The sequence below is a fragment of the Cyanistes caeruleus genome, chromosome 37, assembly GCF_971803275.1.
Source record: "Cyanistes caeruleus chromosome 37, bCyaCae1.hap1.1, whole genome shotgun sequence".
Taxonomy (NCBI): Eukaryota; Metazoa; Chordata; class Aves; order Passeriformes; family Paridae; genus Cyanistes; species Cyanistes caeruleus.
The window spans coordinates 465094-491927 of NC_141738.1; the positions used below are offsets into that span (position 1 = coordinate 465094).

The 26834-nt window shown below is 61.4% G+C and overlaps 2 protein-coding genes across 5 annotated transcripts in view; both read left to right on the forward strand.

The window, feature by feature from the left end:
• LOC111942379 (polyunsaturated fatty acid lipoxygenase ALOX15B-like) overlaps positions 1-5096 on the forward strand; it is a 32005-nt gene extending 26909 nt beyond the window's left edge. For 3 of the 4 annotated variants that reach the window (XM_086871739.1, XM_086871737.1, XM_086871740.1), the window contains 2 exons: positions 738-908; positions 2550-5096. In XM_086871739.1, coding sequence (XP_086727865.1) covers positions 738-908; positions 2550-4336 — 1958 coding nt within the window. In that variant the 3' untranslated portion in view covers positions 4337-5096. The remainder of the gene's footprint in view (positions 1-737; positions 909-2549) is intronic. The other variant, XM_086871741.1, reaches the window with a different exon arrangement.
• A 6507-nt stretch (positions 5097-11603) lies between these two features.
• On the forward strand, positions 11604-24965 carry LOC111942990 (polyunsaturated fatty acid lipoxygenase ALOX15B-like). Its single transcript, XM_086871699.1, has 13 exons — positions 11604-11698; positions 12534-12887; positions 13644-13744; positions 15314-15486; positions 16761-16904; positions 17821-18015; positions 18794-18880; positions 19508-19677; positions 21663-21784; positions 22802-22902; positions 23478-23735; positions 23866-24168; positions 24780-24965. The coding sequence occupies exons 1-13, from the start codon at positions 11604-11606 to the stop codon at positions 24957-24959; spliced, it is 2283 nt and encodes a 760-aa protein (XP_086727825.1). The 3' UTR covers positions 24960-24965.
• Positions 24966-26834: the final 1869 nt, after the last annotated feature.

The following is a 26834-nucleotide window of genomic DNA, read 5'->3' on the forward strand; positions in this document are numbered from 1 at the left end:
AGTGACCCCACCGTGACCTCTGACCCTGCTGTGACCCCACAGTGACCCGTGACCCCACAGTGACCCCTTACCCTGCTGTGACCCCTCAGTGACCCCTGACCCCTCAGTGACCCCTGACCCCTCAGTGACCCCTGACCCCTCAGTGACCCATGACCCCACAGTGACCCCTGACCCTACAGTGACCCCTCAGTGACCTCACAGTGACCCCACAGTGACCTTTGACCCCTGCCCCTGCCCCCACAGTTTCACATTTGGGGGGTCTCACATTCGGGGTCGGTTCCTGACCTTTGGGGTCTCGGGGGGGCTCATTTGGGTCTGGGGTCTCAGTTTGGGGTCTGGGGTCTCTGATTTGGGTCTAGGGACTGAGTTTGGGGTCTGAGGTCTCTGATTTGGGTCTGGGGTCTGTGATTCGGGTCTGGGGTCTCTGATTTGGGTCTGGGGTCTCAGTTCAGTCTCTGATTTGGGTCTGGGGTCTCTGATTTGGGTCTGGGGTCTCAGTTCAGTCTCTGATTTGGGTCTGGGGTCTCTGATTTGGGTCTGGGGTCTCAGTTCAGTCTCTGATTTGGGTCTGGGGTCTCAGTTTGAGCTGTCGGCGTTCCCCCCGAACGCCCCCGCCGCCATGCGGGAGCTGCTGCCTTTGGGGTCTGGGGTCTCTGATTTGGGTCTGGGGTCTGATTTGGGTCTGGGGTCTGTGATTTGGGTCTGGGGTCTCTGATTTGGGTCTGGGGTCTCTGCAGTTCGAGCTGTCGGCGTTCCCCCCGAACGCCCCCGCCGCCATGCGGGAGCCGCCGCCGCGCTCCAAGGCCGCGCTGTCCGAGCGGGAATTCCTGGCGGCGCTGCCGGCCATCAACACCTCGGCCACGGTGCTGGCCGTGCTCTGGGTGCTGAGGAACGAGCCCCTGGACATGGTGAGACCCCTCCCCAAATTCACTGACCCCTCCCCAAATTCACTGATCACACCTGAGACCCCTCCCCAAAATAACCCACCCTGAAATGCCCCATCCAAACCCACCCAAATCCACCCAAACCCCGCTGGCCGTGCTCTGGGTGCTGCACAACGAGCCCCTGGACATGGTGAGACCCCTCCCCAAATTCACTGACTCCCTCTGAGACCCTTCCCCAAATTCACTGACCCCTCCCCAAACTAACTGATCATCTGGTGGACCCCTCCCCAAAATAACCCGGCCCCTGGGATCCCAAACCCCACACCTGACCCCCAAACTCCACCCAACTCCCTGTGAGACCCCTCCCCAAATCCCCGTCCGTGTCCCCTGGGACCCCTCCCCAAATCCCCGTCCGTGTCCCCTGGGACCCCTCCCCAAAATAACCAACCCCCTGTGGGACCCCTCCCCAAACCCCCCTGTCTGTGTCCCTTGTGGGACCCCTCCCCAAAATAACCCCAGGACCCCTCCCCAAAACAACCAACCTCCTGTGGGACCCCTCCCCAAATCCCCCCCGTCCGTGTCCCCGCAGCATCCCCTGTGGGACCCCTCCTCAAAATAACCCCAGCACCCCCCTTTGTGTCCCCTGGGACCCCTCCCCAAAATAACCAACCCCCTGTGGGACCCCTCCCCAAATTCCCCCATCTGTGTCCCCTGTGGGCCCCCTCCCCAAATCCCCGTCCGTGTCCCCTGGGACCCCTCTCCAAACCCCCGTCCGTGTCCCCGCAGCGTCCCCTGGGACCCCTCCCCAATTCCCCACAGCGTCCCCTGGGACCCCTCCCCAAATCCCCGTCCGTGTCCCCTGGGCCCCCTCCCCAATTCCTTGTCCGTGTCCCCTGGGCCCCCTCCCCAATTCCCCGTCCGTGTCCCCGCAGCGTCCCCTGGGACCCCTCCCCAATTCCCCGTCCGTGTCCCCTGGGCCCCCTCCCCAATTCCTTGTCCGTGTCCCCTGGGCCCCCTCCCCAATTCCCCGTCCGTGTCCCCTGGGCCCCCTCCCCAAATCCCCGTCCGTGTCCCCTGGGCCCCCTCCCCAATTCCCCGTCCGTGTCCCCTGGGCCCCCTCCCCAATTCCCCGTCCGTGTCCCCTGGGACCCCTCCCCAATTCCCCGTCCGTGTCCCCTGGGACCCCTCCCCAATTCCCCGTCTGTGTCCCCTGGGACCCCTCCCCAAATCCCCGTCCGTGTCCCCTGGGCCCCCTCCCCAATTCCCCGCAGCGTCCCCTGGGCCCCCTCCCCAAATCCCCGTCCGTGTCCCCTGGGCCCCCTCCCCAATTCCCCGTCCGTGTCCCCTGGGCCCCCTCCCCAAATCCCCGCAGCGTCCCCTGGGACCCCTCCCCAAATCCCCGTCCGTGTCCCCGCAGCGTCCCCTGGGACCCCTCCCCAAATCCCCGTCCGTGTCCCCGCAGCGTCCCCTGGGCCCCCTCCCCAATTCCCCGTCCGTGTCCCCGCAGCGTCCCCTGGGACCCCTCCCCAAATCCCCGTCCGTGTCCCCTGGGCCCCCTCCCCAATTCCCCGTCCGTGTCCCCTGGGCCCCCTCCCCAATTCCCCGTCCGTGTCCCTGCAGCGTCCCCTGGGCCCCCTCCCCAAATCCCCGTCCGTGTCCCCGCAGCGTCCCCTGGGCCATTACCCCGAGCGCCATTTCACCGAGGCTCCCCCCCGGCGCCTGATCCGGCGCTTCCGGCGCCGCCTGCGCCGAATCTCCCGGCAAATCCGCGCCCGCAACCGCGGCCTGGAGCGGCCCTACCCCTACCTGGACCCCGCCAACATCGAGAACAGCGTGGCCATCTGAGACAGCCGGAAAACACCCGGAAAACACCCGGAAATACACCCAGAAACACCCCGAAAACACCCAGAAATACACCCAGAAACAACCCGAAAACACCCGGAGATACACCCAGAAACACCCCGAAAACACCCAGAAATACACCCAGAAACAGCCCGAAAACACCCGGAGATACACCCAGAAACAGCCCGAAAACACCCGGAAATACACCCAGAAACAGCCCAAAAACACCCAGAAATACACCCAGAAACAGCCCGGAAACACCCGGAAGTACACCCAGAAACAGCCCGAAAACACCCGGAGATACACCCAGAAACACCCGGAAATACACCCAGAAACAGCCCGGAAACACCCGGAAATACACCCAGAAACAACCCGGAAACACACGGAAATACACCCAGAAACAACCCAAAACCACCCGGAAATACACCCAGAAACAACCCGAAAACACCCGGAAATACACCCAGAAACAACCTGAAAACACCCGGAAATACACCCAGAAATACACCCAGAAACAGCCCGGAAACACCCGGAAATACACCCAGAAACAACCCGGAAACACACGGAAATACACCCAGAAACAGCCCGGAAACACCCGGAAGTACACCCAGAAACAGCCCGGAAACACCCTGAGGTACACCCAGAAACACCCCGAAAACACCCGGAAATACACCCAGAAACAGCCCGAAAACACCCGGAAATACACCCAGAAACAACCCAAAACCACCCGGAAATACACCCAGAAACACCCCGAAAACACCCGGAAATACACCCAGAAACACCCCGAAAACACCCGGAAATACACCCAGAAACAGCCCGAAAACACCCGGAAATACACCCGAAAACACCCGGAAATACACCCAGAAACACCCCGAAAACACCTGGAAATACACCCAGAAACACCCCGAAAACACCCAGAAATACACCCAGAAACAGCCCCAAAACACCCGGAGATACACCCAGAAACACACCCAAAAACACCCGGAAATACACCCCGAAAACACCCGGAAATACACCCAGAAACAGCCCCAAAACACCCGGAAATACACCCAGAAACACCCCCAAAACACCCGGAAATACACCCCGAAAACACCCAGAAATACACCCAGAAACAGCCCGAAAACACCCGGAAATACACCCAGAAACAGCCCCAAAGCCACCCGGAAATACACCCAGAAACAGCCCCAAAGCCACCCGGAAATACACCCAGAAACACCCCGAAAACACACGGAAATACACCCAGAAACAACCGGAAATACACCCAGAAATACACCCAGAAACAACCCGAAAACACCCGGAGATACACCCAGAAACAACCCGAAAACACCCGGAAATACACCCAGAAACACCCCGAAAACACCTGGAAATACACCCAGAAACAACCGGAAATACACCCAGAAACAACCCAAAATACACCCAGAAGTACCCCAAAATACACCCCAACATCGAGAACAGCGTGGGCATCTGAGACAGCCGGAAAACACCCGGAAATACACCCAGAAACAACCCTAAAACACCCAGAAACAACCCAAAAACACCCAGAAATACACCCAGAAACACCCGGAAAACACCCAGGAATACACCCCGACATTGAGAACAGCGTGGCCATCTGAGACAGCCCCAAAACAGCCCAAAAACAACCAGAAATACACCCAGAAACAACCCGAAAACACCCGGAGATACACCCGGAAACAGACTGAAAACACCTGGAAACAACCCAAAAATACCCCAGAATTGCTGCTCTGTATTGGGAGCTGTTACTGGGATTTATTAACCCTTACTGGTCTGTACTGGGAGCTGTTACTGGGCTGTACTGGGAGCTGTTACTGGGATTTATTAACCCTTACTGGTCTGTACTGGGAGCTGTTACTGGTCTGTACTGGGAGCTGTTACTGGGATTTATTAACCCTTACTGGTCTGTACCGGGAGCTGTTACTGGTCTGTACTGGTCTGTACTGGGAGCTGTTACTGGTCTGTACTGGGAGCTGTTACTGGTCTATACTGGTCTGTACTGGGAGCTGTTACTGGTCTGTACTGGGAGCTGTTACTGGTCTGTACCGGGAGCTGTTACTGGTCTGTACTGGGAGCTGTTACTGGTCTGTACTGGGAGCTGTTACTGGTCTGTACTGGGAGCCATTACTGGTCTGTACTGGGAGCTGTTACTGGTCTATACTGGTCTGTACTGGGAGCTGTTACTGGTCTGTACTGGGAGCCGTTACTGGTCTGTACTGCTCTGTACTGGGAGCTGTTACTGGTTTGTACTGGGGACTGTTACTGGGATTTATTAACCCTTACTGGTCTGAACTGGGAGCCGTTACTGGTCTATACTGGTCTGTACTGGTCTGTACTGGTGTCAATAAAGGTGTCAATGGAGCAGTGGCTGTGTGGGGGAAGGGTACTGGGACATACTGGGACATACTGGGACATACTGGGACATACTGGGACATACTGGGACATACTGGGACATACTGGGACATACTGGGACATACTGGGGTGTACTGGGGTGTACTGGGACATACTGGGGTGTACTGGGGCATACTGGGACATACTGGGGCATACTGGGGCATACTGGGACATACTGGGGCATACTGGTCATACTGGTTGTCCTATACTGGGTGTGGGGGAAGGGTACTGGGGCATACTGGTCATACTGGGCAGAGGTGGGACACTCCCAGTGAAGGAACTGGGATGGAACTGGGAGGGAACTGGAATGCGACTGGGATTAACTGGGAGGGAACTGGGATGAAACTGGGGCAAAGGCCAACCCCAGTTTCGGAACTGGGATGAACTGGGATGGACTGGGATGAACTGGGATGGACTGGGATGGACTGGGATGGACTGGGATGGACTGGGATGGACTGGAATGGACTGGAATGCGACTGGGGTTAACTGGGATGAACTGGGATGGACTGGGATGGACTGGGATGGACTGGGATGGACTGGGGTTAACTGGGATGAACCGGGGTAGAGCCCAGCCTCACTGGGTGAACTGGGATGGACTGGGATGGACTGGGATTTAACTGGGATGGAACTGGGAGGGAACTGGAATGGAACTGGGATGTGACTGGGATGGACTGGGATGAACTGGGATAGAGCCCAGCCCCAGTGGCCAAACTGGGCTGAACTGGGATGGAACTGGGGTTAACTGGGCTGAACTGGGATAGCATCCAGCCCCAGTGGGTGAACTGGGATGGAACTGGGGCAGGGCCAAGACACGATGGCGCAACTGGGATGAACTGGGATTAACTGGGAGGGACTGGAATGGAACTGGGATTAACTGGGAGGGACTGGAATGGAACTGGGATTAACTGGGAGGGACTGGAATGGAACTGGGGCAAAGGCCAACCCCAGTATCAGGACTGGGATGGACTGGGATGGACTGGGATGGACTGGGGTTAACTGGGATGAAACTGGGAGGGAACTGGAATGCAACTGGGGTGAACTGGGAGGGAACTGGGAAGAAACTGGAATGGAACTGGGGCAAAGGCCAGGCCCAGTGTCAGAACTGGGATGAACTGGGATGAACTGGGACAGAACTGGGATAGAGCCCAGCCCCAGTGGGTGAACTGGGCTGAACTGGGGTTAACTGGGCTGAACTGGGGTTAACTGGGCTGAACTGGGGTTAACTGGGATGGACTGGGATGAACTGGGATAGAGCCCAGCCCCAGTGGGTGAACTGGGCTGAACTGGGGTTAACTGGGCTGAACTGGGGTTAACTGGGATGGACTGGGATGAACTGGGATAGAGCCCAGCCCCAGTGGCCAAACTGGGCTGAACTGGGATGGAACTGGGGCAGAACTGGGGCGGAACTGGTTTAACTGGTGTGGGGGCGGCTGAGGCCGGCAGGGCTGGAACTGGTCTGACTGGGCCCAGTCTGGGATGGAACTGGGAGGGACTGGGAGGAACTGGGAGGGACTGGGAGGAACTGGGAGGGACTGGGATGGAACTGGGAGGAACTGGGAGGGAACTGGGATGGACTGGGTGGAACTGAGAAGGAACTGGGGCAGGACTGTGAGGAACTGGGAGGGACTGGGATGGAACTGGGGCAGAAGTGGGAGGAACTGGGAGGGAACTGGGAGGAACTGGGAGGAACTGGGAGGGACTGGGATGAAACTGGGAGGGAACTGAGATGGAACTGGGGCAGAAGTGGGAGGGAAGTGGGTGGAACTGGGCGGGACTGGAGGGACTGGGATAGAACTGGGAGGAACTGGGAGGAACTGGGGCAGAACTGGGAGGGACTGGGATGGAACTGGGGCAGAACTGGGCGGGACTGGGAGCACTGGCAGCACTGGGAGCACTGGGAGCACTGGGAGCACTGGGAGCACTGGGAGCGCCGGGGCAGCCGCAGCAGCACCGAGAGACCCCCGAGGACCCCGCGGGACCCCCCAGGACTGGGAGACCCCCAGGGACTCCCTCGGGACCCCCAGGGACCCCCAAAACCCCCCAGGGACCCCCAAAAACCTCCCTGGAACCCCCAAACCCCCCCCAAAACCCCCCAGGGGCCCCCCAAGGACCCCCAGGGACCCCAACCCCCCCCAGGGACCCCCAGGGACCCCCAACCCCCCCAAGGACTCCCCAGGGACACCTGAAAACCCCCAAGGACCCCAAACCCCCCCCCAGGGACCCTCCCAGGGACTCCCAGGGACCCCCAAATCCCCCCCAGGGAGCCCCCAAAACCCCCCAGGGACCCCCCAGGGACCCTCCTGGGACCCTCCAACCCCTCCAGGGTCCCCCCAGGGACCCCCAAACCCCCCCAGGACCCCCCTGGACCCTCCCAAGGACCCCCCCCAAGAGACCCCAAGGCCACCAAAACCCCCCCTCAAACCCCTGCAAGGCCCCTGGGACCCCTGAGTGACCCCTGAGTGACCCCCTGACCCCTGAGTGACCCCTGAGTGACCCCCTGACCCCTGGGTGACCCCTGAGTGACACCCGAGTGACCCCTGAGTGACCCCTGAGTGACCCCCTGACCCCTGAGTGACCCCTGGGTGACCCCTGAGTGACCCCTGAGTGACCTTTGACCCCTGAGTGACCCCTGAGTGACCCCTGAGTGACACCTGAGTGACCCCTGAGTGACCCCTGAGTGACCCCCTGACCCCTGAGTGACCCCTGGGTGACCCCTGAGTGACCCCTGAGTGACCTTTGACCCCTGAGTGACCCCTGAGTGACCCCTGGGTGACCCCTGAGTGACCCCTGAGTGACCTTTGACCCCTGAGTGACCCCTGAGTGACCCCCAAGTGACCCCCGAGTGACCCCTGAGTGACCCTTAGTGACCCCCTGACCCCTGGGTGACCCCTGGGTGACCCCTGAGTGACCCCTGAGTGACCCCCAAGTGACCCCTGAGTGACCCCTGGGTGACCTTTGACCCCTGGGTGACCCCGGGATGCCGGTGGGGGGAGGGGCTCGGTACCTCCTGGGGGTCCGCACGGGGCCGCAGTGGGGGGGGGGCACCCTGGGCAGGGTCACCCTGAGCCTGGAGGGGACGGAGGGGACAGCGGGGACAGCGGTGACCCCTGACCTCTGCTCCGGACAGCGCCTGAGACCCGGCACGGTGAGAACTGAACTGGGGGGACTGGGAACAGCACACAGGTGACACAGGTGACACACAGGTGACACAGGTGACACAGGTGACACACAGGTGACACACAGGTGACACACACAGGTGACACACAGGTGACACACAGGTGACACACACAGGTGACACACAGGTGACACAGGTGACACAGGTGACACACAGGTGACACACAGGTGACACAGGTGACACAGGTGACACACACAGGTGACACAGGTGACACAGGTGACACAGGTGACACTGCTGTCCCCTCAGACGCTGTGGCTGGAGATGACACACAGGTGACACACAGGTGACACAGGTGACACAGGTGACACACACAGGTGACACACAGGTGACACAGGTGACACACAGGTGACACACACAGGTGACAGGTGACACACACAGGTGACACAGGTGACACTGCTGTCCCCCCAGACGCTGTGGCTGGAGGTGACACACACAGGTGACACAGGTGACACACAGGTGACACACAGGTGACACACAGGTGACACACAGGTGACACACAGGTGTCCCAGGTGACACAGGTGACACACAGGTGACACACAGGTGACACAGGTGACAGAGGTGACACAGGTGACACACAGGTGACACAGGTGACACACAGGTGACACACACAGGTGACACAGGTGACACAGGTGACACACAGGTGACACAGGTGACACTGCTGTCCCCCCAGACGCTGTGGCTGGAGGTGACACACACAGGTGACACACAGGTGACACACAGGTGACACAGGTGACACAGGTGACACACAGGTGACACACAGGTGACACACAGGTGACACAGGTGACACAGGTGACACACAGGTGACACAGGTGACACTGCTGTCCCCCCAGACGCTGTGGCTGGAGGTGACACACACAGGTGACACACAGGTGACACACAGGTGACACAGGTGACACAGGTGACACAGGAGGTGACACAGGTGACACAGGTGACACACACAGGTGACACACAGGTGACACAGGTGACACACAGGTGACACACAGGTGACACAGGTGACACTGCTGTCCCCCCAGACGCTGTGGCTGGAGGTGACACACACAGGTGACACACAGGTGACACACAGGTGACACAGGTGACACAGGTGACACACAGGTGACACACAGGTGACACACAGGTGACACAGGTGACACAGGTGACACACAGGTGACACAGGTGACACAGGTGACACTGCTGTCCCCCCAGACGCTGTGGCTGGAGGTGACACACACAGGTGACACACAGGTGACACACAGGTGACACAGGTGACACACAGGTGACACAGGAGGTGACACACAGGTGACACAGGAGGTGACACAGGTGACACAGGTGACACACACAGGTGACACACAGGTGACACAGGTGACACACAGGTGACACAGGTGACAGAGGTGACACAGGTGACACACAGGTGACACAGGTGACACTGCTGTCCCCCCAGACGCTGTGGCTGGAGGTGACACACACAGGTGACACACAGGTGACACACAGGTGACACACAGGTGACACAGGTGACACAGGTGACACACACAGGTGACACACAGGTGACACAGGTGACACACAGGTGACACACAGGTGACACAGGTGACACAGGTGACACACAGGTGACACACAGGTGACACACAGGTGACACAGGTGACACAGGTGACACACAGGTGACACAGGTGACACTGCTGTCCCCCCAGACGCTGTGGCTGGAGGTGACAGCCCCCCGGCCCCTGGGGACGCTGCTGCGCCTGCGGCTGCGCACGGAGCCACTGCTGTCCCTTGTCCCCGACCGCTGGTTCTGCGCCGACGTCACCGTCACCGGGCCACAGCCTGGGGACACCGGGACACAGCCTGGGGACACCGGGCCACAGCCTGGGGACACCGGGACACACCGTGACGTCACCGGGCCACAGCCTGGGGACACCGGGACACAGCGTGACATCACCGGGCCACAGCGTGACATCACCGGGACACAGCCTGGGGACACCGGAACACAGCGTGACATCACCGGAACACTCCGCGACGTCACCGGGCCACAGCCTGGGGACACCGGGACACACCGTGACGTCACCGGGCCACACCCTGGGGACACCGGGAGACACCGTGACATCACCAGGACACAGCCTGGGGACACCGGGACACAGCCTGGGGACACCGGGACACACCGTGAGGTCACCGGGCCACACCCCGATGTCACCACAGGGGCCGTGCCCGTGGCCACCTTCCCGTGTCACCAATGGCTGGACACCGGAGAGGTGCTGCTGCGTGAGGGGACAGGTACGGGGACACTGGGGACAGCGCTGGGGACACTGGGGACAGCGGGGACATCACTGGGGACACTGGGGACATCACTGGGGACATTTGGGACACTGAGGGACATTGGGGGGACATTGGGGACATCAAGGACACGTTGGGGACATTGTGAGGGAACCAGAGGCGCTCGGGGAATGTGTCCTGGGTCCTTGATGTCCCCCAATGTCCCCAATGTCCCCATTGTCCCCCAGTGTCCCCAATGTCCCCCCAATGTCCCCACTGTCCCCAATGTCCCCAGTGTCCCCAATGTCCCCAATGTCCCCAAATGTCCCCAGTGTCCCCAATGTCCCCAATGTCCCCAATGTCCCCATTGTCCCCACTGTCCCCAATGTCCCCAATGTCCCCAATGTCCCCAGTGTCCCCAATGTCCCCAATGTCCCCAAATGTCCCCACTGTCCCCAATGTCCCCAATGTCCCCAATGTCCCCAGTGTCCCCAATGTCCCCAATGTCCCCAAATGTCCCCAATGTCCCCAATGTCCCCAGTGTCCCCAATGTCCCCCAATGTCCCCCCAATGTCCCCAATGTCCCCAATGTCCCCAGTGTCCCCAATGTCCCCAATGTCCCCAATGTCCCCCAATGTCCCCCCAATGTCCCCAATGTCCCCAATGTCCCCAGTGTCCCCAATGTCCCCCAATGTCCCCCCAATGTCCCCAATGTCCCCAATGTCCCCAGTGTCCCCAATGTCCCCAATGTCCCCAGTGTCCCCCAATGTCCCCCAATGTCCCCAATGTCCCCCCAATGTCCCCAATGTCCCCAATGTCCCCCAATGTCCCCAATGTCCCCAGTGTCCCCCAATGTCCCCAATGTCCCCAATGTCCCCCCAATGTCCCCAATGTCCCCAGTGTCCCCCAATGTCCCCAATGTCCCCAATGTCCCCAATGTCCCCAATCCCCCCAATGTCCCCCAATGTCCCCAGTGTCCCCAATGTCCCCAATGTCCCCAATGTCCCCAATGTCCCCAATGTCCCCGATGTCCCCCAATGTCCCCAATGTCCCCGATGTCCCCAATGTCCCCAATGTCCCCGATGTCCCCAGCCCGCACTCCGGCTGACGCCGCTCGGGAGCCGCAGTTGCTGCAGCAGCGCCAGGAGGAGCGGAGAGAGCGACGGGAGAAATTCCAGTACGGACTGGGAGGGACTGGGAGGGACTGGGGGGGACTGGGGGGGACTGGGAGGGACTGGGGGGGACTGGGGGGGACTGGGGGGGACTGGGATGACATCGGTGGTCACCGGTGTCACTGGGATGTCACTGGTGTGTCACTGGTGTGTGACTGGTGTGTCACTGGTGTCACTGGTGTGTCACTGGTGTGTCACTGGTGTCACTGGTGTGTCACTGGTGTGTCACTGGTGTGTCACTGGGATGTCACTGGTGTGTCACTGGTGTGTGACTGGTGTGTCACTGGTGTGTCACTGGTGTGTGACTGGTGTGTCACTGGTGTCACTGGTGTCACTGGTGTCACTGGTGTGTCACTGGTGTGTCACTGGTGTGTCACTGGTGTGTCACTGGTGTCACTGGTGTGTCACTGGTGTGTCACTGGGATGTCACTGGTGTCACTGGTGTGTCGCTGGTGTGTCACTGGTGTGTCACTGGTGTCACTGGTGTGTCACTGGTGTGTCACTGGTGTGTCACTGGGATGTCACTGGTGTGTCACTGGTGTGTCACTGGTGTCACTGGTGTCACTGGTGTGTCACTGGTGTGTCACTGGTGTGTCACTGGTGTCACTGGTGTGTCACTGGTGTGTCACTGGGATGTCACTGGTGTGTCACTGGTGTCACTGGTGTGTCACTGGTGTGTCACTGGTGTGTCACTGGTGTGTCACTGGTGTCACTGGTGTCACTGGTGTGTCACTGGTGTGTCACTGGTGTGTCACTGGTGTCACTGGTGTCACTGGTGTGTCACTGGTGTGTCACTGGTGTCACTGGTGTGTCACTGCTCTGTCCCCTCCCCCTCCCCAGGTGGGCTCCCTACGCCCCGGGCTGGCCCTGGTGCCTTCGGGCCCTGCCCCCCACCCTGTGCCCGTGGCCACGCCCACCCGTGACGTCACTGACCGTGACGTCATCGCCGGCGACGTCACCGCCGCCATCCCCGACCGTGACGTCACTGGAACCGATGACATCAGAGGAGCCGATGACATCAGAGGGGTCGATGACGTCACAAGAGCACATGGAGTCGGAGGAGTCTATGACGTCGGAGGAGCCTATGACGTCAGAGGGATCGATGACATCACATGCCCCGCCCCCCCGGCTGTCACCCACCCTCAGCTTCCCCCTGGCCCACCGAGCCCAGCTGGCCGCGCGCGTCGGAGCCGCGTCAGTGACACCTGGGGACACCTGGGGACACACCTGGGGACAGCTGGGGACAGCTGGGGACACACCTGGGGACAGCTGGGGACAGCTGGGGACAGCTGGGGACACACCTGGGGACAGCTGGGGACACCTGGGGACAGCTGGGGACACACCTGGGGACAGCTGGGGACAGCTGGGGACACCTGGAGACACCTGGGGACACCTGGGGACAGCTGGGGACACCTGGGGACACCTGGGGACACCTGGGGACAGCTGGGGATATTGGAGTCACTCAGGAGTCACTCAGGGGTCACTCAGGGGTCACTCAGGGGTCACCCAGGGGTCACTCAGGGGTCATTGGGGTCACCCAGGGGCCACCCAGGGGTCACTCAGGGGTCACCCAGGGGTCACCCAGGGTCACTCAGGGGTCATTGGGGTCACCCGGGGTCACTCAGGGGTCATTGGGGTCACCCGGGGTCACTCAGGGTCCTGTCCCCCCCCACCCATCTCTTTGTCCTTGGGTGTCCCCATGGCCCCTCCCTTCATGTCCCAAAATGTCCCCAAATCCCCCCAAAATGTCCCCAAATGTCCCCAAATGTCCCCAAATGTCCCCAAAATGTCCCCAAATGTCCCCAAATGTCCCCAAATGTCCCCAAATCCCCCCAAAATGTCCCCAAATGTCCCCAAATGTCCCCAAATCCCCCCAAAATGTCCCCAAATGTCCCCAAATCCCCCCCAAATGTCCCCAAATCCCCCCCAATGTCCCCATTGTCCCCCCAGGCAGATCCGGCTGCGGCTCCGGGGGCTCCGTTCCCGGGGGTCCTGGAGCAGCTTCGGGGACGTTCGGGCGGCGCTGGAGGGGCCCGGGACCCCCATCAGTGGTGGGTGCCCCTCCCCCAGCCGGGGGGTCCTGGGGGTCCTGGGGGGTCCTGGGGGGTCCTGGGGGGTCCCAAGGGGTCCCAAGGGGTCTTTGGGGGTCCTGGGGGGTTCTGGGGGGTCCTGGGGGGTTCTGGGGGGTCTTTGGGAGGCCCTGGGGGGTCCTGGGGGGTCCCAAGGGGTCTTTGGGGGCTCTGGGGGGTTCTGGGGGGTTCTGGGGGGTCCTGAGGGGTCTTTGGGGGCTCTGGGGGGCTCTGGGGGGTTCTGGGGGTTCCTGGGGGGTCCTGAGGGGTCTTTGGGGGCTCTGGGGGGTCCTGAGGGGTCTTTGGGGGCTCTGGGGGGCTCTGGGGGGTTCTGGGGGGTCCTGAGGGGTCTTTGGGGGCTCTGGGGGGTTCTGGGGGGTCCCAAGGAATCCTGAGGGGTCTTTGGGGGCTCTGGGGGGTTCTGGGGGTTCCTGGGGGGTCCTGAGGGGTCTTTGGGGGCTCTGGGGGGTCCTGAGGGGTCTTTGGGGGCTCTGGGGGGTCCTGGGTGGTCTTTGAGGGGTTCCTGGGCGGTCCCGGGGGGGTCCTGGGAGATTCCGGGGGGTCCTGGGGGGTCTTTGGGGGAGTCTTGGGGAGTTCTGGGGGGTGCTGAGGAGTCCTGGGGGGGGTTTGGGTGGTCCCGTGTGGGCCTGGGGGGGTTCTGGGGTGTCCCCAGGTGTCCCCAGCTGTCCCCAGGTGTCCCCAGGGGTGTCCCCAGGTGTGTCCCCAGCTGTCCCCAGGTGTGTCCCCAGGTGTCCCCAGCTGTCCCCAGGTGTGTCCCCAGGTGTCCCCAGCTGTCCCCAGGTGTCCCCAGGTGTCCCCAGCTGTCCCCAGCTGTCCCCAGGTGTCCCCAGGTGTCCCCAGGTGTGTCCCCAGGTGTTTCCCCAGGTGTCCCCAGGTGTCCCCAGGTGTCCCCAGCTGTCCCCAGCTGTCCCCAGGTGTCCCCATGTCCCCTGTCCCCGCTGCAGAGTACGTGCTGCAGCACTGGCAGGAGGACACAGGGACACAGGGACACAGGGACAGGTGTCCCCAGCTGTCCCCAGGTGTCCCAGGTGTCCCCAGGTGTCCCCATGTCCCCTGTCCCCGCTGCAGAGTACGTGCTGCAGCACTGGCAGGAGGACACAGGGACACAGGGACAGAAGGACACAGGGACACAGGGACAGGTGTCCCCAGGTGTGTCCCCAGGTGTCCCAGGTGTCCCCAGGTGTCCCCAGGTGTCCCCATGTCCCCTGTCCCCGCTGCAGAGTACGTGCTGCAGCACTGGCAGGAGGACACAGGGACACAGGGACACAGGGACACAGGGACACAGGGACACAGGGACAGGTGTCCCCAGGTGTGTCCCCAGGTGTCCCCAGGTGTCCCCAGGTGTCCCCAGCTGTCCCCAGGTGTCCCCATGTCCCCTGTCCCCGCTGCAGAGTACGTGCTGCAGCACTGGCAGGAGGACACAGGGACACAGGGACACAGGGACACAGGGACACAGGGACACAGGGACAGGTGTCCCCAGGTGTCCCCAGGTGTCCCCAGGTGTCCCCATGTCCCCTGTCCCCGCTGCAGAGTACGTGCTGCAGCACTGGCAGGAGGACGCGTTTTTCGGGGAGCAGTTCCTGAGCGGGGTGAACCCCGTCCTGCTGCGCCGCTGCCCCCGCCTGCCCCCCAACTTCCCCGTCAGCGCCCCCATGGTGGCCCCCAGCCTGGGCCCCCACACCTGCCTGGAGACAGAGATGGAGGTGAGCGGCACCAAAAACACCCCAAAATACACCAAAAACACCCCAAAACACCCCAAAACACCCCAAAACACCCCAAAATACCCCAAAACACACCAAAAACACACCAAAACACCCCAAAAACACCCCAAAAACACCCAAAAACACCCAAAAATACCCCAAAAACACCCAAAAACACCCCAAAACACACCAAAACACCCCAAAATACCCCCAAAACACCCCAAAACACCCCAAAAACACCCCAAAAACACCTCAAAAACACCCAAAATACCCCAAAAACACCCCAAAATACACCAAAAACACACCAAAACACCCAAAAACACCCCAAAAACACCCCAAAACCACCTCAAAACTCCCCAAAACACCCCAAAAACTCCCGAAGCCACCCCAAACCCGTTTGGGGGGCTCCCAATTCGGGGTGGTTCCCAATTCGGGGTTCCCATTTTTTGGGGTGGTTCCCAATTTTGGGGTTCCCAATTTTGGGGTTCCCATTTTCAGAGTTCCCAATTTTGGGGGTTCCCGTTTTGGGGGGTTGTTCCCAGTTTGGGGTTCCCGTTTTTGGGGGGGTTCCCATTTTTTGGGGGGTTCCCGTTTTTGGGGGGTTCCAGTTTTCGGGGTGGTTCCGAATTTTGGGGTTCCCAATTTTGGGGTCCCTGTTTTTGGGGTTCCCGTTTTTGGGGCTGTTCCCAATTTGGGGTTCCCGTTTTTGGGGTTCCCAATTTGGGGTTCCCAATTCGGGGTTCCCAATTTTGGGGCTGTTCCCAATTCGGGGTTCCCATTTTTGGGGTTCCCATTTTTGGGGCTGTTCCCAATTCGGGGTTCCCAATTTGGGGTTCCCATTTTTGGGGCTGTTCCCAATTCGGGGTTCCCATTTTTGGGGTTCCCAATTCGGGGTTCCCAATTTGGGATTCCCATTTTTGGGGTTCCCGTTTTTGGGGTTCCCGTTTTTGGGGCTGTTCCCAATTCGGGGTTCCCAATTCGGGGTTCGGGTTTTTGGGGTTCCCAATTCGGGGTTCCCGTTTTTGGGGCTGTTCCCAATTCGGGGTTCCCGTTTTTGGGGTTCCCAATTTGGGGTCCCCAATTTGGGGTTCTCGTTTTTGGGGTTCCCAATTCGGGGTTCCCGTTTTTGGGGCTGTTCCCAATTTCGGGTTCCTATTTTTGGGGTTCCCAATTTTGGGGTCCCCAATTTGGGGTTCCCAATTCGGGGTTCCCATTTTTGGGGTTCCCGTTTTTGGGGCTGTTCCCATTTTCGGGGTTCCCGTTTTTGGGGTCCCCAGGCCGGCCGGCTGTTCCTGGTGGATTTCGCGCTGCTCGAGGGGCTCCCCACGGGGACCATCGGGGGACACCCCCAGTTCCTGGCCGCCCCCCTCTGCCTGCTCTGGCTCAACCCCCAGGGGCGGCTCCTGCCCGTGGCCATCCAGGTACGGCCCCAGGTGTGCCCAGGTGTGTCCCCAGCTGTCCCCAGGTGTGTCCCAGGTGTCCCCAGGTGTGCCCAGCTGTGTCCCAGGTGTCCCCAGGTGTGCCCAGTGTCCCCAGGTGTGCCCAGGTGTCCCCAGGTGTCCCCAGGTGTCCCCAGGTGTGCCCAGCTGTCCCCAGGTGTCCCCAGGTGTCCCCAGGTGTCCCCAAGTGTCCCCAGCTGTCCCCAGGTGTCCCCAGGTGTGTCCCCAGCTGTCCCCAGGTGTCCCAGGTGTCCCCAGGTGTGTCCCCAGCTGTCCCCAGCTGTCCCCAGGTGTCCCCAGGTGTCCCCAGGTGTGTCCCCAGCTGTCCCCAGGTGTCCCCAGGTGTCCCCAGGTGTGTCCCAGGTGTCCCCAAAGTGTCCCCAGGTGTGTCCCCAGGTGTCCCCAGGTGTCCCCAGGTGTGTCCCCAGGTGTCCCCTCAATGTCCCTCCACCTCCCCCCCCTGCTGTCCCCTTTTGTGTCCCCCCTTGTTCCCCCACTGTCCCTGACCCCTGACCCTGCTGACCTTTGACCCCTGTGACCTTTAACCCCTGTGACCTTTGACCCCTGCCCCTTGACCCCTGCGACCTTTGACCCTTGTGACCTTTGACCTTTGCCCCCCCAGCTCTCCCAGCACCCCGGGCTGGGGTCTCTGACCCCTGTGACCTTTGACCTTTGACCTTTTCAGCTGTCCCAGCGCCCCGGGCCGGGGTCTCTGACCCCCTGTGACCTTTGACCTTTGACCTTTGACCTTTTCAGCTGACCCAGCGCCCCAAGCCGGGGTCTCTGACCCCCCGTGACCTTTGACCTTTGACCTTTGCCCTTTTCAGCTGACCCAGCGCCCCGGGCCGGGGTCTCTGACCCCCCGTGACCTTTGACCTTTGACCTTTGACCTTTTCAGCTGACCCAGCGCCCCGGGCCGGGGTCTCCGATCTTCGTTCCCGGGGGCGGGGGCTGGGCCCTGGCCAAGCTGTGGGTGAGGGGCGCGCACTTTGTCCAGCACGAGATGGTCACTCACCTCCTGCACGGCCACTTCCTGGCCGAGGCCTTCGCCGTGGCCACCCAGCGCCTGCCGGCCGTGCACCCCGTGCACCAGGTACACCCCAAAAACACCCCAAACACCCCGAAAACACCCTGAAAACACCCAAAAACACCCCAAAACACCCAAAAACACCCCAAAAACACCCAGAAACACCCCAAACACACCCAAAAACACCCCAAAAACACCCCAAAAACACCCAAAAACACCCCAAAAACACCCCCAAAACACCCCAAAATACCCCAAAAACACCCTAAACACCCAAAAACCACCCCAAAACACCCCAAAAACACCCCAAAAACACCCCAAAAACACCCCAAAACACCCTGAAAACACCCTCAAAACACCCCAAAACACCCCAAAAACACCCCAAAAACACCCCAAAACACCCAAAAACACCCCGAAACACCCGAAAACACCCCAAAAACACCCCAAAAACACCCCAAAACACCCTGAAAACACCCCAAAACACCCCAAAATACCCCAAAAACACCCTAAACACCCCAAAACACCCCAGAAACACCCCAAAAACCCCAAAAACACCCCAAAACACCCTGAACACCCAAAAAAATCCTGACCCCAAAAATCCCAATTCTGACCCTAAAACTCCTGAGCCCAAAATCCCAACCGTGACCTGATGTCCCCAGTGTCCCCAATGATGTCCCCCAATGTCCCCAATGTCCCCAATGTCCCCAATGTCCCCAATGCCCCCAATGTCCCCAATGTCCCCCCAATGTCCCCAATGTCCCCAATGTCCCCAGTGTCCCCAATGTCCCCAATGTCCCCAATGTCCCCAATGTCCCCAATGTCCCCAATGTCCCCTCCCTGTCCCCAGCTCCTGCTCCCCCACCTGCGCTTCACCTTCCACATCAACATCCTGGCCCGGGAGACGCTGCTGAACCCCGGGGGCATCATCGACCAGGTGACACCTGGGGACAGCTGGGGACACCTGGGGACAGCTGGGGACACCTGGGGACACCTGGGGACACCTGGGGACAGCTGGGGACACCTGGGGACACACCTGGGGACAGCTGGGGACAGCTGGGGACAGCTGGGGACACCTGGGGACACCTGGGGAGACACCTGGGGACACCTGGGGACACCTGGGGACAGCTGGGGACACCTGGGGAGACACCTGGGGACACCTGGGGACAGCTGGGGACACCTGGGGACACCAGGTGACACCTGGGGACACCTGGGGACAGCTGGGGACACCTGGGGACAGCTCGGGACAGCTGGGGACACCTGGGGAACACTGAGGTGACCCTGAGCTGTGTCCCCACCCCAGGCCACCTCGGTGGGCCCTGAGGTGACCCAGGTGACACTGAGGTGACACTGAGGTGACACCGGTGACCCTGAGGTGACACTGAGGGGACACCGGTGACACTGAGGTGACACTGATGTGTGTCCCCAGGCCACCTCGGTGGGCAGGGAGGGGACGCTGGTGACACTGAGGGGACGCTGGTGACACTGAGGTGACCCAGGTGGCACTGAGGTGACAGTGAGGGGACACCGGTGACCCTGAGGTGACCCTGATGTGTGTCCCCAGGCCACCTCGGTGGGCAGGGAGGGGACGCTGGTGCTGGTGGCCCGGGGGCTGGCGGCGCTGACCTACGGCGAGCTCTGTGTCCCCGAGGACGTGGCCGAGCGCGGGGTCGGGGACATCCCCGGCTACCACTACAGGGACGACGCGCTGGACATCTGGGGGGCCATCGAGAGGTGACATGGGGACATTGGGGACATCTGGGGGGCCATCCAGAAGTGACATGGGGACATGGGGACACTGGGGACACTGGGGACATCTGGGGACATCTGGGGACACTGGGGACATCTGGGGGGCCATCGAGAGGTGACATTGGGGACATGGGGACATCTGGGGGGCCATCCAGAGGTGACATTGGGACACTGGGGACATCTGGGGGGCCATCGAGAGGTGACATTGGGGACATGGGGACATCTGGGGACATTGGGGACACTGGGGACATCTGGGGGGCCATCCAGAGGTGACATGGGGACACTGGGGACATCTGGGGACATTGGGGACATCTGGGGGGCCATCCAAAGGTGACATGGGGACACTGGGGACATCTGGGGGGCCATCGAGAGGTGACACTGGGACATGGGGACATCTGGGGGGCCATCGAGAGGTGACATGGGGACACTGGGGACATCTGGGGGGCCATCCAGAGGTGACATTGGGACACTGGGGACATCTGGGGGGCCATCGAGAGGTGACATTGGGACACTGGGGACATCTGGGGATATCTGGGGGGCCATCGAGAGGTGGCATTGGGACATGGGGACATCTGGGGGGCCATCGAGAGGTGACATTGGGACACTGGGGACATCTGGGGACATCTGGGGGGCCATCGAGAGGTGACATTGGGGACATGGGGACATCTGGGGGGCCATCCAGAGGTGACATGGGGACACTGGGGACATCTGGGGACACTGGGGACATCTGGGGGGCCATCCAGAGGTGACATGGGGACACTGGGGACATCTGGGGGGCCATCGAGAGGTGACATGGGGACACTGGGGACACTGGGGACATCTGGGGACATCGGGGACATCTGGGGACATCTGGGGACATCTGGGGGGCCATCAAGAGGTGACATGGGGACAGTGGGGGGACAATGGGGACATTGGGGACAGGGACAGTGGGATGGGGACACTGAGGATGAACATGACCACCCCGGGGAGGTGACAATGGCACCACAGGGAGGTGACACCGGGGATGGACACGAGCACCACGGGGAGGTGACACCGGTGGTGGTGGTGGTGACAATGGGACGGACATGAGGACCACGGGGAGGTGACACTGGGACCACGGGGAGGTGACATCAGTGATAGGGGTGGTGACAATGGGATGGTGACACCGGGGATGGACAAGAGGGACCATGGGGAGGTGACACCAGTGATGGTGGTGACAATGGGATGGTCACGAGGACCATGGGGGTGGTGACACTGGCACCATGGGGAGGTGACACTGGGGATGGACACGAGCACCACGGGGAGGTGACACCGGTGATGGTGGTGACAATGGGACGGACATGAGGACCACGGGGAGGTGACAATGGGACCATGGGGTGGTGACATCAGTGATAGGGGTGGTGACAATGGGATGGGGACCCTGGGGACAATGGGATGGGGACACCAGGGATGGTGGCAGTGGTGACACGCGTCACCGGTGTCCCCACGGTGTCCCCACGGTGTCCCCACGGTGTCCCCGCGGTGTCCCCAGCTACGTCCAGGGCATCGTGGAGCTGTTCTACCCCGGGGACAATGGGGTGGTGACAATGGGATGGGGACACCAGGGATGGTGGCAGTGGTGACACGTGTGTCACCGGTGTCCCCGCGGTGTCCCCGCGGTGTCCCCACGGTGTCCCCGCGGTGTCCCCAGCTACGTCCAGGGCATCGTGGAGCTGTTCTACCCCGGGGACAATGGGGTGGTGACAATGGAGCGGTGACACCAGGGATGGTGGCAGTGGTGACACGCGTCACCGGTGTCCCCGCGGTGTCCCCACGGTGTCCCCGCGGTGTCCCCACGGTGTCCCCACGGTGTCCCCAGCTACGTCCAGGGCATCGTGGAGCTGTTCTACCCTGGGGACAATGGGGTGGTGACAATGGGGTGGGGACACCAGGGATGGTGGCAGTGGTGACACGCGTCACCGGTGTCCCCACGGTGTCACCGGTGTCCCCAGCTACGTCCAGGGCATCGTGGAGCTGTTCTACCCTGGGGACCAGGAGGTGGCCGAGGACGAGGAGCTGCAGGACTGGGTGGGGGAGATCTTCACCTACGGCGTCCTGGGCAACCGTGACAGCGGTGAGGGGACATTGGGGACACACTGGGGACACACTGGGGACATTGGGGACATCATCAGGGACATTGGGGACACACTGGGGACATTGGGGACATCACTGGGGACATCGGGGACACACTGGGGACACACTGGGGACATTGGGGACACATTGGGGACATCGGGGACACACTGGGGACACACTGGGGACATTGGGGACACACTGGGGACATCGGGGACACACTGGGGACATCACTGGGGACATCACTGGGGACACACTGGGGACATCGGGGACATCGGGGACATCATCGGGGACATCAGGAACATCATCGGGGACATCGGGGTCACACTGGGGACATCGGGGACATCATCGGGGACATCACTGGGGACATCACTGGGGACATCATTGGGGACATTGGGGACACATTGGGGACATCACTGGGGACATTGGGGACATTGGGGGGTGGGGACACTGGGGGGACGGGCGGTGACTGCAGACGGGTGGAGATGTGGGATGGGGGAGGTGTCACCCCAATCCCCCCCCAATGTCCCCAATGTCCCCCCAATGTCCCCAATGTCCCCGATGTCCCCGATGTCCCCACTGTCCCCACTGTCCCCAATGTCCCCAATGTCCCCAATCCCCCCCCAATGTCCCCAATGTCCCCAATGTCCCCACTGTCCCCAATGTCCCCAATATCCCCCCGATGTCCCCAATGTCCCCCAATGTCCCCCAATGTCCCCAATGTCCCCAATACCCCCAATGTCCCCAATGTCCCCAATGTCCCCAATGTCCCCAATGTCCCCAGTGTCCCCAATGTCCCCAATGTCCCCAATGTCCCCAATGTCCCCAGTGTCCCCAATGATGTCCCCAATGTCCCCAATGTCCCCCCGATGTCCCCAATGTCCCCCAATGTCCCCCAATGTCCCCAATGTCCCCAATACCCCCAATGTCCCCAATGTCCCCCAGTGTCCCCAATGTCCCCAATGTCCCCAATGTCCCCAGTGTCCCCAATGTCCCCCCAATGTCCCCGATGTCCCCCCAGGTTTCCCCTCCAGGCTCTGTGGCCGCCCTGAGCTGGTGAAGTTCCTGACCATGATCATCTTCTGCTGCTCCGCCCGGCACGCGGCCGTCAACAGCGGCCAGGTGACACCTGGGGACAGCTGGGGACAGCTGGGGACAGCTGGGGACACCTGGGGACACCTGGGGACAGCTGGGGACAGCTGGGGACAGCTGGGGACACACCTGGGGACAGCTGGGGACAGCTGGGGACACCTGGGGACACCTGGGGACAGCTGGGGACACACCTGGGGACACCTGGGGACACACCTGGGGACAGCTGGGGACAGCTGGGGACACACCTGGGGACAGCTGGGGACACCTGGGGACACCTGGGGACAGCTGGGGACACCTGGGGACACACCTGAGTGTCCATCAGGTTCAGCCGTGGCCAGGAGCTCCACCTTGGTGGCCACAGTGGACATTGGGGTGTGAGAAGCCCTGAGTGACCTCTGAGTGACCCCTGAGTGACCCCTGAGTGACCTTTGACCCCTGAGTGACCCTGAGTGACCCTGAGTGACCCCTGAGTGACCCCGAGTGACCCTGAGTGACCCCTGAATGACCCCTGAGTGACCCTGAGTGACCCTGAGTGACCCCTGAGTGACCTTTGACCCCTGAGTGACCCCTGAGTGACCCCTGAGTGACCCCTGCCCCTCCCCCAGTACGATTACGGTGCCTGGATGCCGAACGCGCCGGGGACGCTGCGGCGGCCGCCTCCGGCCAGCGCGGCCACCGAGGAGCCGCTGGTGGCCACCGTGCCCGACCCCGAGGTGACCACCGAGGTGACCACCCCGCCTGAGCCCAACGTGACCACCCAGCGTGACCCCACGGCCACCAAGGTGACCACCCTGCCCGACCCTGAGGTGGCCACCTCACCCCACCCCATGGTGACCACCGTGCCTGACCCTGTGGCCACCGAGGTGGCCACCCCCCCGACCCTGAGGTGACCACCCTGCCTGACCCTGAGGTGGCCACCAAGGTGACCACCATGACTGACCCTAAGGTGGCCACCCCCCCGACCCTGAGGTGACCACCATGTCCAACCCCAAGGTGACCACCCTGCCCAACCCTGAGGTGGCCACCCTGCCCAACCCCGTGGCCACCAAGGTGACCACCATGCCTGACCCCAAGGTGACCACCCTGCCCAACCCCGTGGCCACCGAGGAGCTGCTGGTGGCCACCTTGCCCAAGCCCATGGCCACTGAGGTGACCACCGTGTCCAACCCCAAGGTGACCACCCCGCCTGACCCCGTGGCCACCGAGGAGCTGCTGGTGGCCACCCTGCCCGACCCCGCGGCCACCGCGGCGCTGCTGGGGCTGCTCAGCGTGGTCAGCTACGAGAGCGGAGAGCCGGTGAGGGACAGAGGGGACAGAGGGGACAGAGGGGGGACAGAGAGGGGACAGAGGGGACAGTGGGGACTTTGGGGACATTGGGGACATTGGGGGGACAATGGGGGCACTGGGGACATTTGGGGTGTTGGGGGGATTGGGGGGGATTTGGGACATCGAGGGGACCTTGGGGACCTTGGGGACAGTGGGGACATTGGGGACATTTGAGGATTGGGGACACTGGGGACCGTGGGGACCTTGGGGACATTTGGGGACATTTGGGGGACATTGGGGACATTGGGGACATTGGGGGGACATTGGGGACATTGGGGACATTTGGGGGACATTGGGGGACATTGGGGGGACATTGGGGACATTGAGTTGACCCCAAAACCCAAGGTCACCATGGGGGTCACAACCTCTCAATGTCCCTGTGCCCATCCCAATGTCCCCAAATGTCCCCAATGTCCCCAATGTCCCCTGCTGTCCCCTGCTGTCCCCAATGTCCCCCAATGTCCCCAAATGTCCCCAATGTCCCCAATGTCCCCAATGTCCCCACTGTCCCCACTGTCCCCACTGTCCCCTGCTGTCCCCTGATGTCCCCTGACGTCCCCGGTGTCCCCCGGTGTCCCCAGCGTCCCCTGGGCTCCCGTCACCAGGACCTGCTGACCGCTCCGGCCGCCGGCCGTGTCCTGGCCGCGTTCCGGACGCGCCTGGCCGGGATCTCCCGCCGGATCCGGGCCCGGAACGCGCGGCTCCAGCTGCCCTACCCCTACCTGGACCCCAGGTGTGTCCAGGAGAGCATCTCCATCTGACCTCAGTGTCACCTGAGTGTCACCTGAACTCACCTGAACTCACCTGAACTCACCTGAACTCACCTGACCCCGGCTCCAGCTGCCCTACCCCTACCTGGACCCCAGGTGTGTGCAGGAGAGCATCTCCATCTGACCTCAGTGTCACCTGAGTGTCCCCAAATGTCACCTGAGTGTCACCTGAACTCACCTGAACTCACCTGAGCTCACCTGAACTCACCTGACCCCGGCTCCAGCTGCCCTACCCCTACCTGGACCCCAGGTGTGTGCAGGAGAGCATCTCCATCTGACCTCAGTGTCACCTGAGTGTCACCTGAGTGTCACCTGAGCTCACCTGAGTGTCACCTGAGCTCACCTGAACTCACCTGAACTCACCTGAACTCACCTGAACTCACCTGACCCCGGCTCCAGCTGCCCTACCCCTACCTGGACCCCAGGTGTGTGCAGGAGAGCATCTCCATCTGACCTCGGTGTCACCTGAGTGTCCCCAAATGTCACCTGAGTGTCACCTGAGCTCACCTGAGCTCACCTGAACTCACCTGAGCTCACCTGACCCTGGCTCCAGCTGCCCTACCCCTACCTGGACCCCAGGTGTGTGCAGGAGAGCATCTCCATCTGAGCTCAGTGTCACCAAATGTCACCTGAGTGTCACCTGAACTCACCTGAGTGTCACCTGGGTGTCACCTGGGTGTCACCTGACCCCGGCTGGAGCTGCCCTACCCCTACCTGGACCCCAGGTGTGTGCAGGAGAGCATCTCCATCTGACCTCAGTGTCACCTGAGTGTCCCCAAATGTCACCTGAGTGTCACCTGAGTGTCACCTGAACTCACCTGAGTGTCACCTGAGCTCACCTGAACTCACCTGAGTGTCACCAAATGTCACCTGAGCTCACCTGAACTCACCTGACCCCGGCTCCAGCTGCCCTACCCCTACCTGGACCCCAGGTGTGTGCAGGAGAGCATCTCCATCTGACCTCGGTGTCACCAAATGTCACCTGAGTGTCACCTGGGTGTCACCTGAACTCACCTGAACTCACCTGAGCTCACCTGACCCTGGCTCCAGCTGCCCTACCCCTACCTGGACCCCAGGTGTGTCCAGGAGAGCATCTCCATCTGACCTCAGTGTCACCTGAGTGTCCCCAAATGTCACCTGAGTGTCACCTGAGTGTCACCTGAGCTCACCTGAACTCACCTGAGCTCACCTGACCCCGGCTGGAGCTGCCCTACCCCTACCTGGACCCCAGGTGTGTGCAGGAGAGCATCTCCATCTGAGCTGAGTGTCACCTGAGTGTCACCTGAGTGTCACCTGAGTGTCACCTGAACTCACCTGAACTCACCTGAGCTCACCTGAACTCACCTGAGCTCACCTGACCCTGGCTCCAGCTGCCCTACCCCTACCTGGACCCCAGGTGTGTCCAGGAGAGCATCTCCATCTGAGCTCAGTGTCACCAAATGTCACCTGAGTGTCACCTGAACTCACCTGAGCTCACCTGAACTCACCTGAGCTCACCTGAACTCACCTGAACTCACCTGAGTGTCACCTGGGTGTCACCTGACCCCAGGTGTGTCCAAAAGAGCATCTCCATCTGAGCTCAGTGTCACCTGAGTGTCACCTGAGTGTCACCTGAGTGTCACCTGAGTGTCACCTGAGCTCACCTGAACTCACCTGAACTCACCTGAACTCACCTGAGTGTCCCCAAATGTCACCTGAGTGTCACCTGAGTGTCACCTGAACTCACCTGAACTCACCTGAACTCACCTGAGTGTCACCTGGGTGTCACCTGACCCCAGGTGTGTGCAAAAGAACATCTCCATCTGAGGTGACACCTGTCCTGTGTCCCCAACTGTCCCCAAATGTCACCTGACCCCTACCTGGACC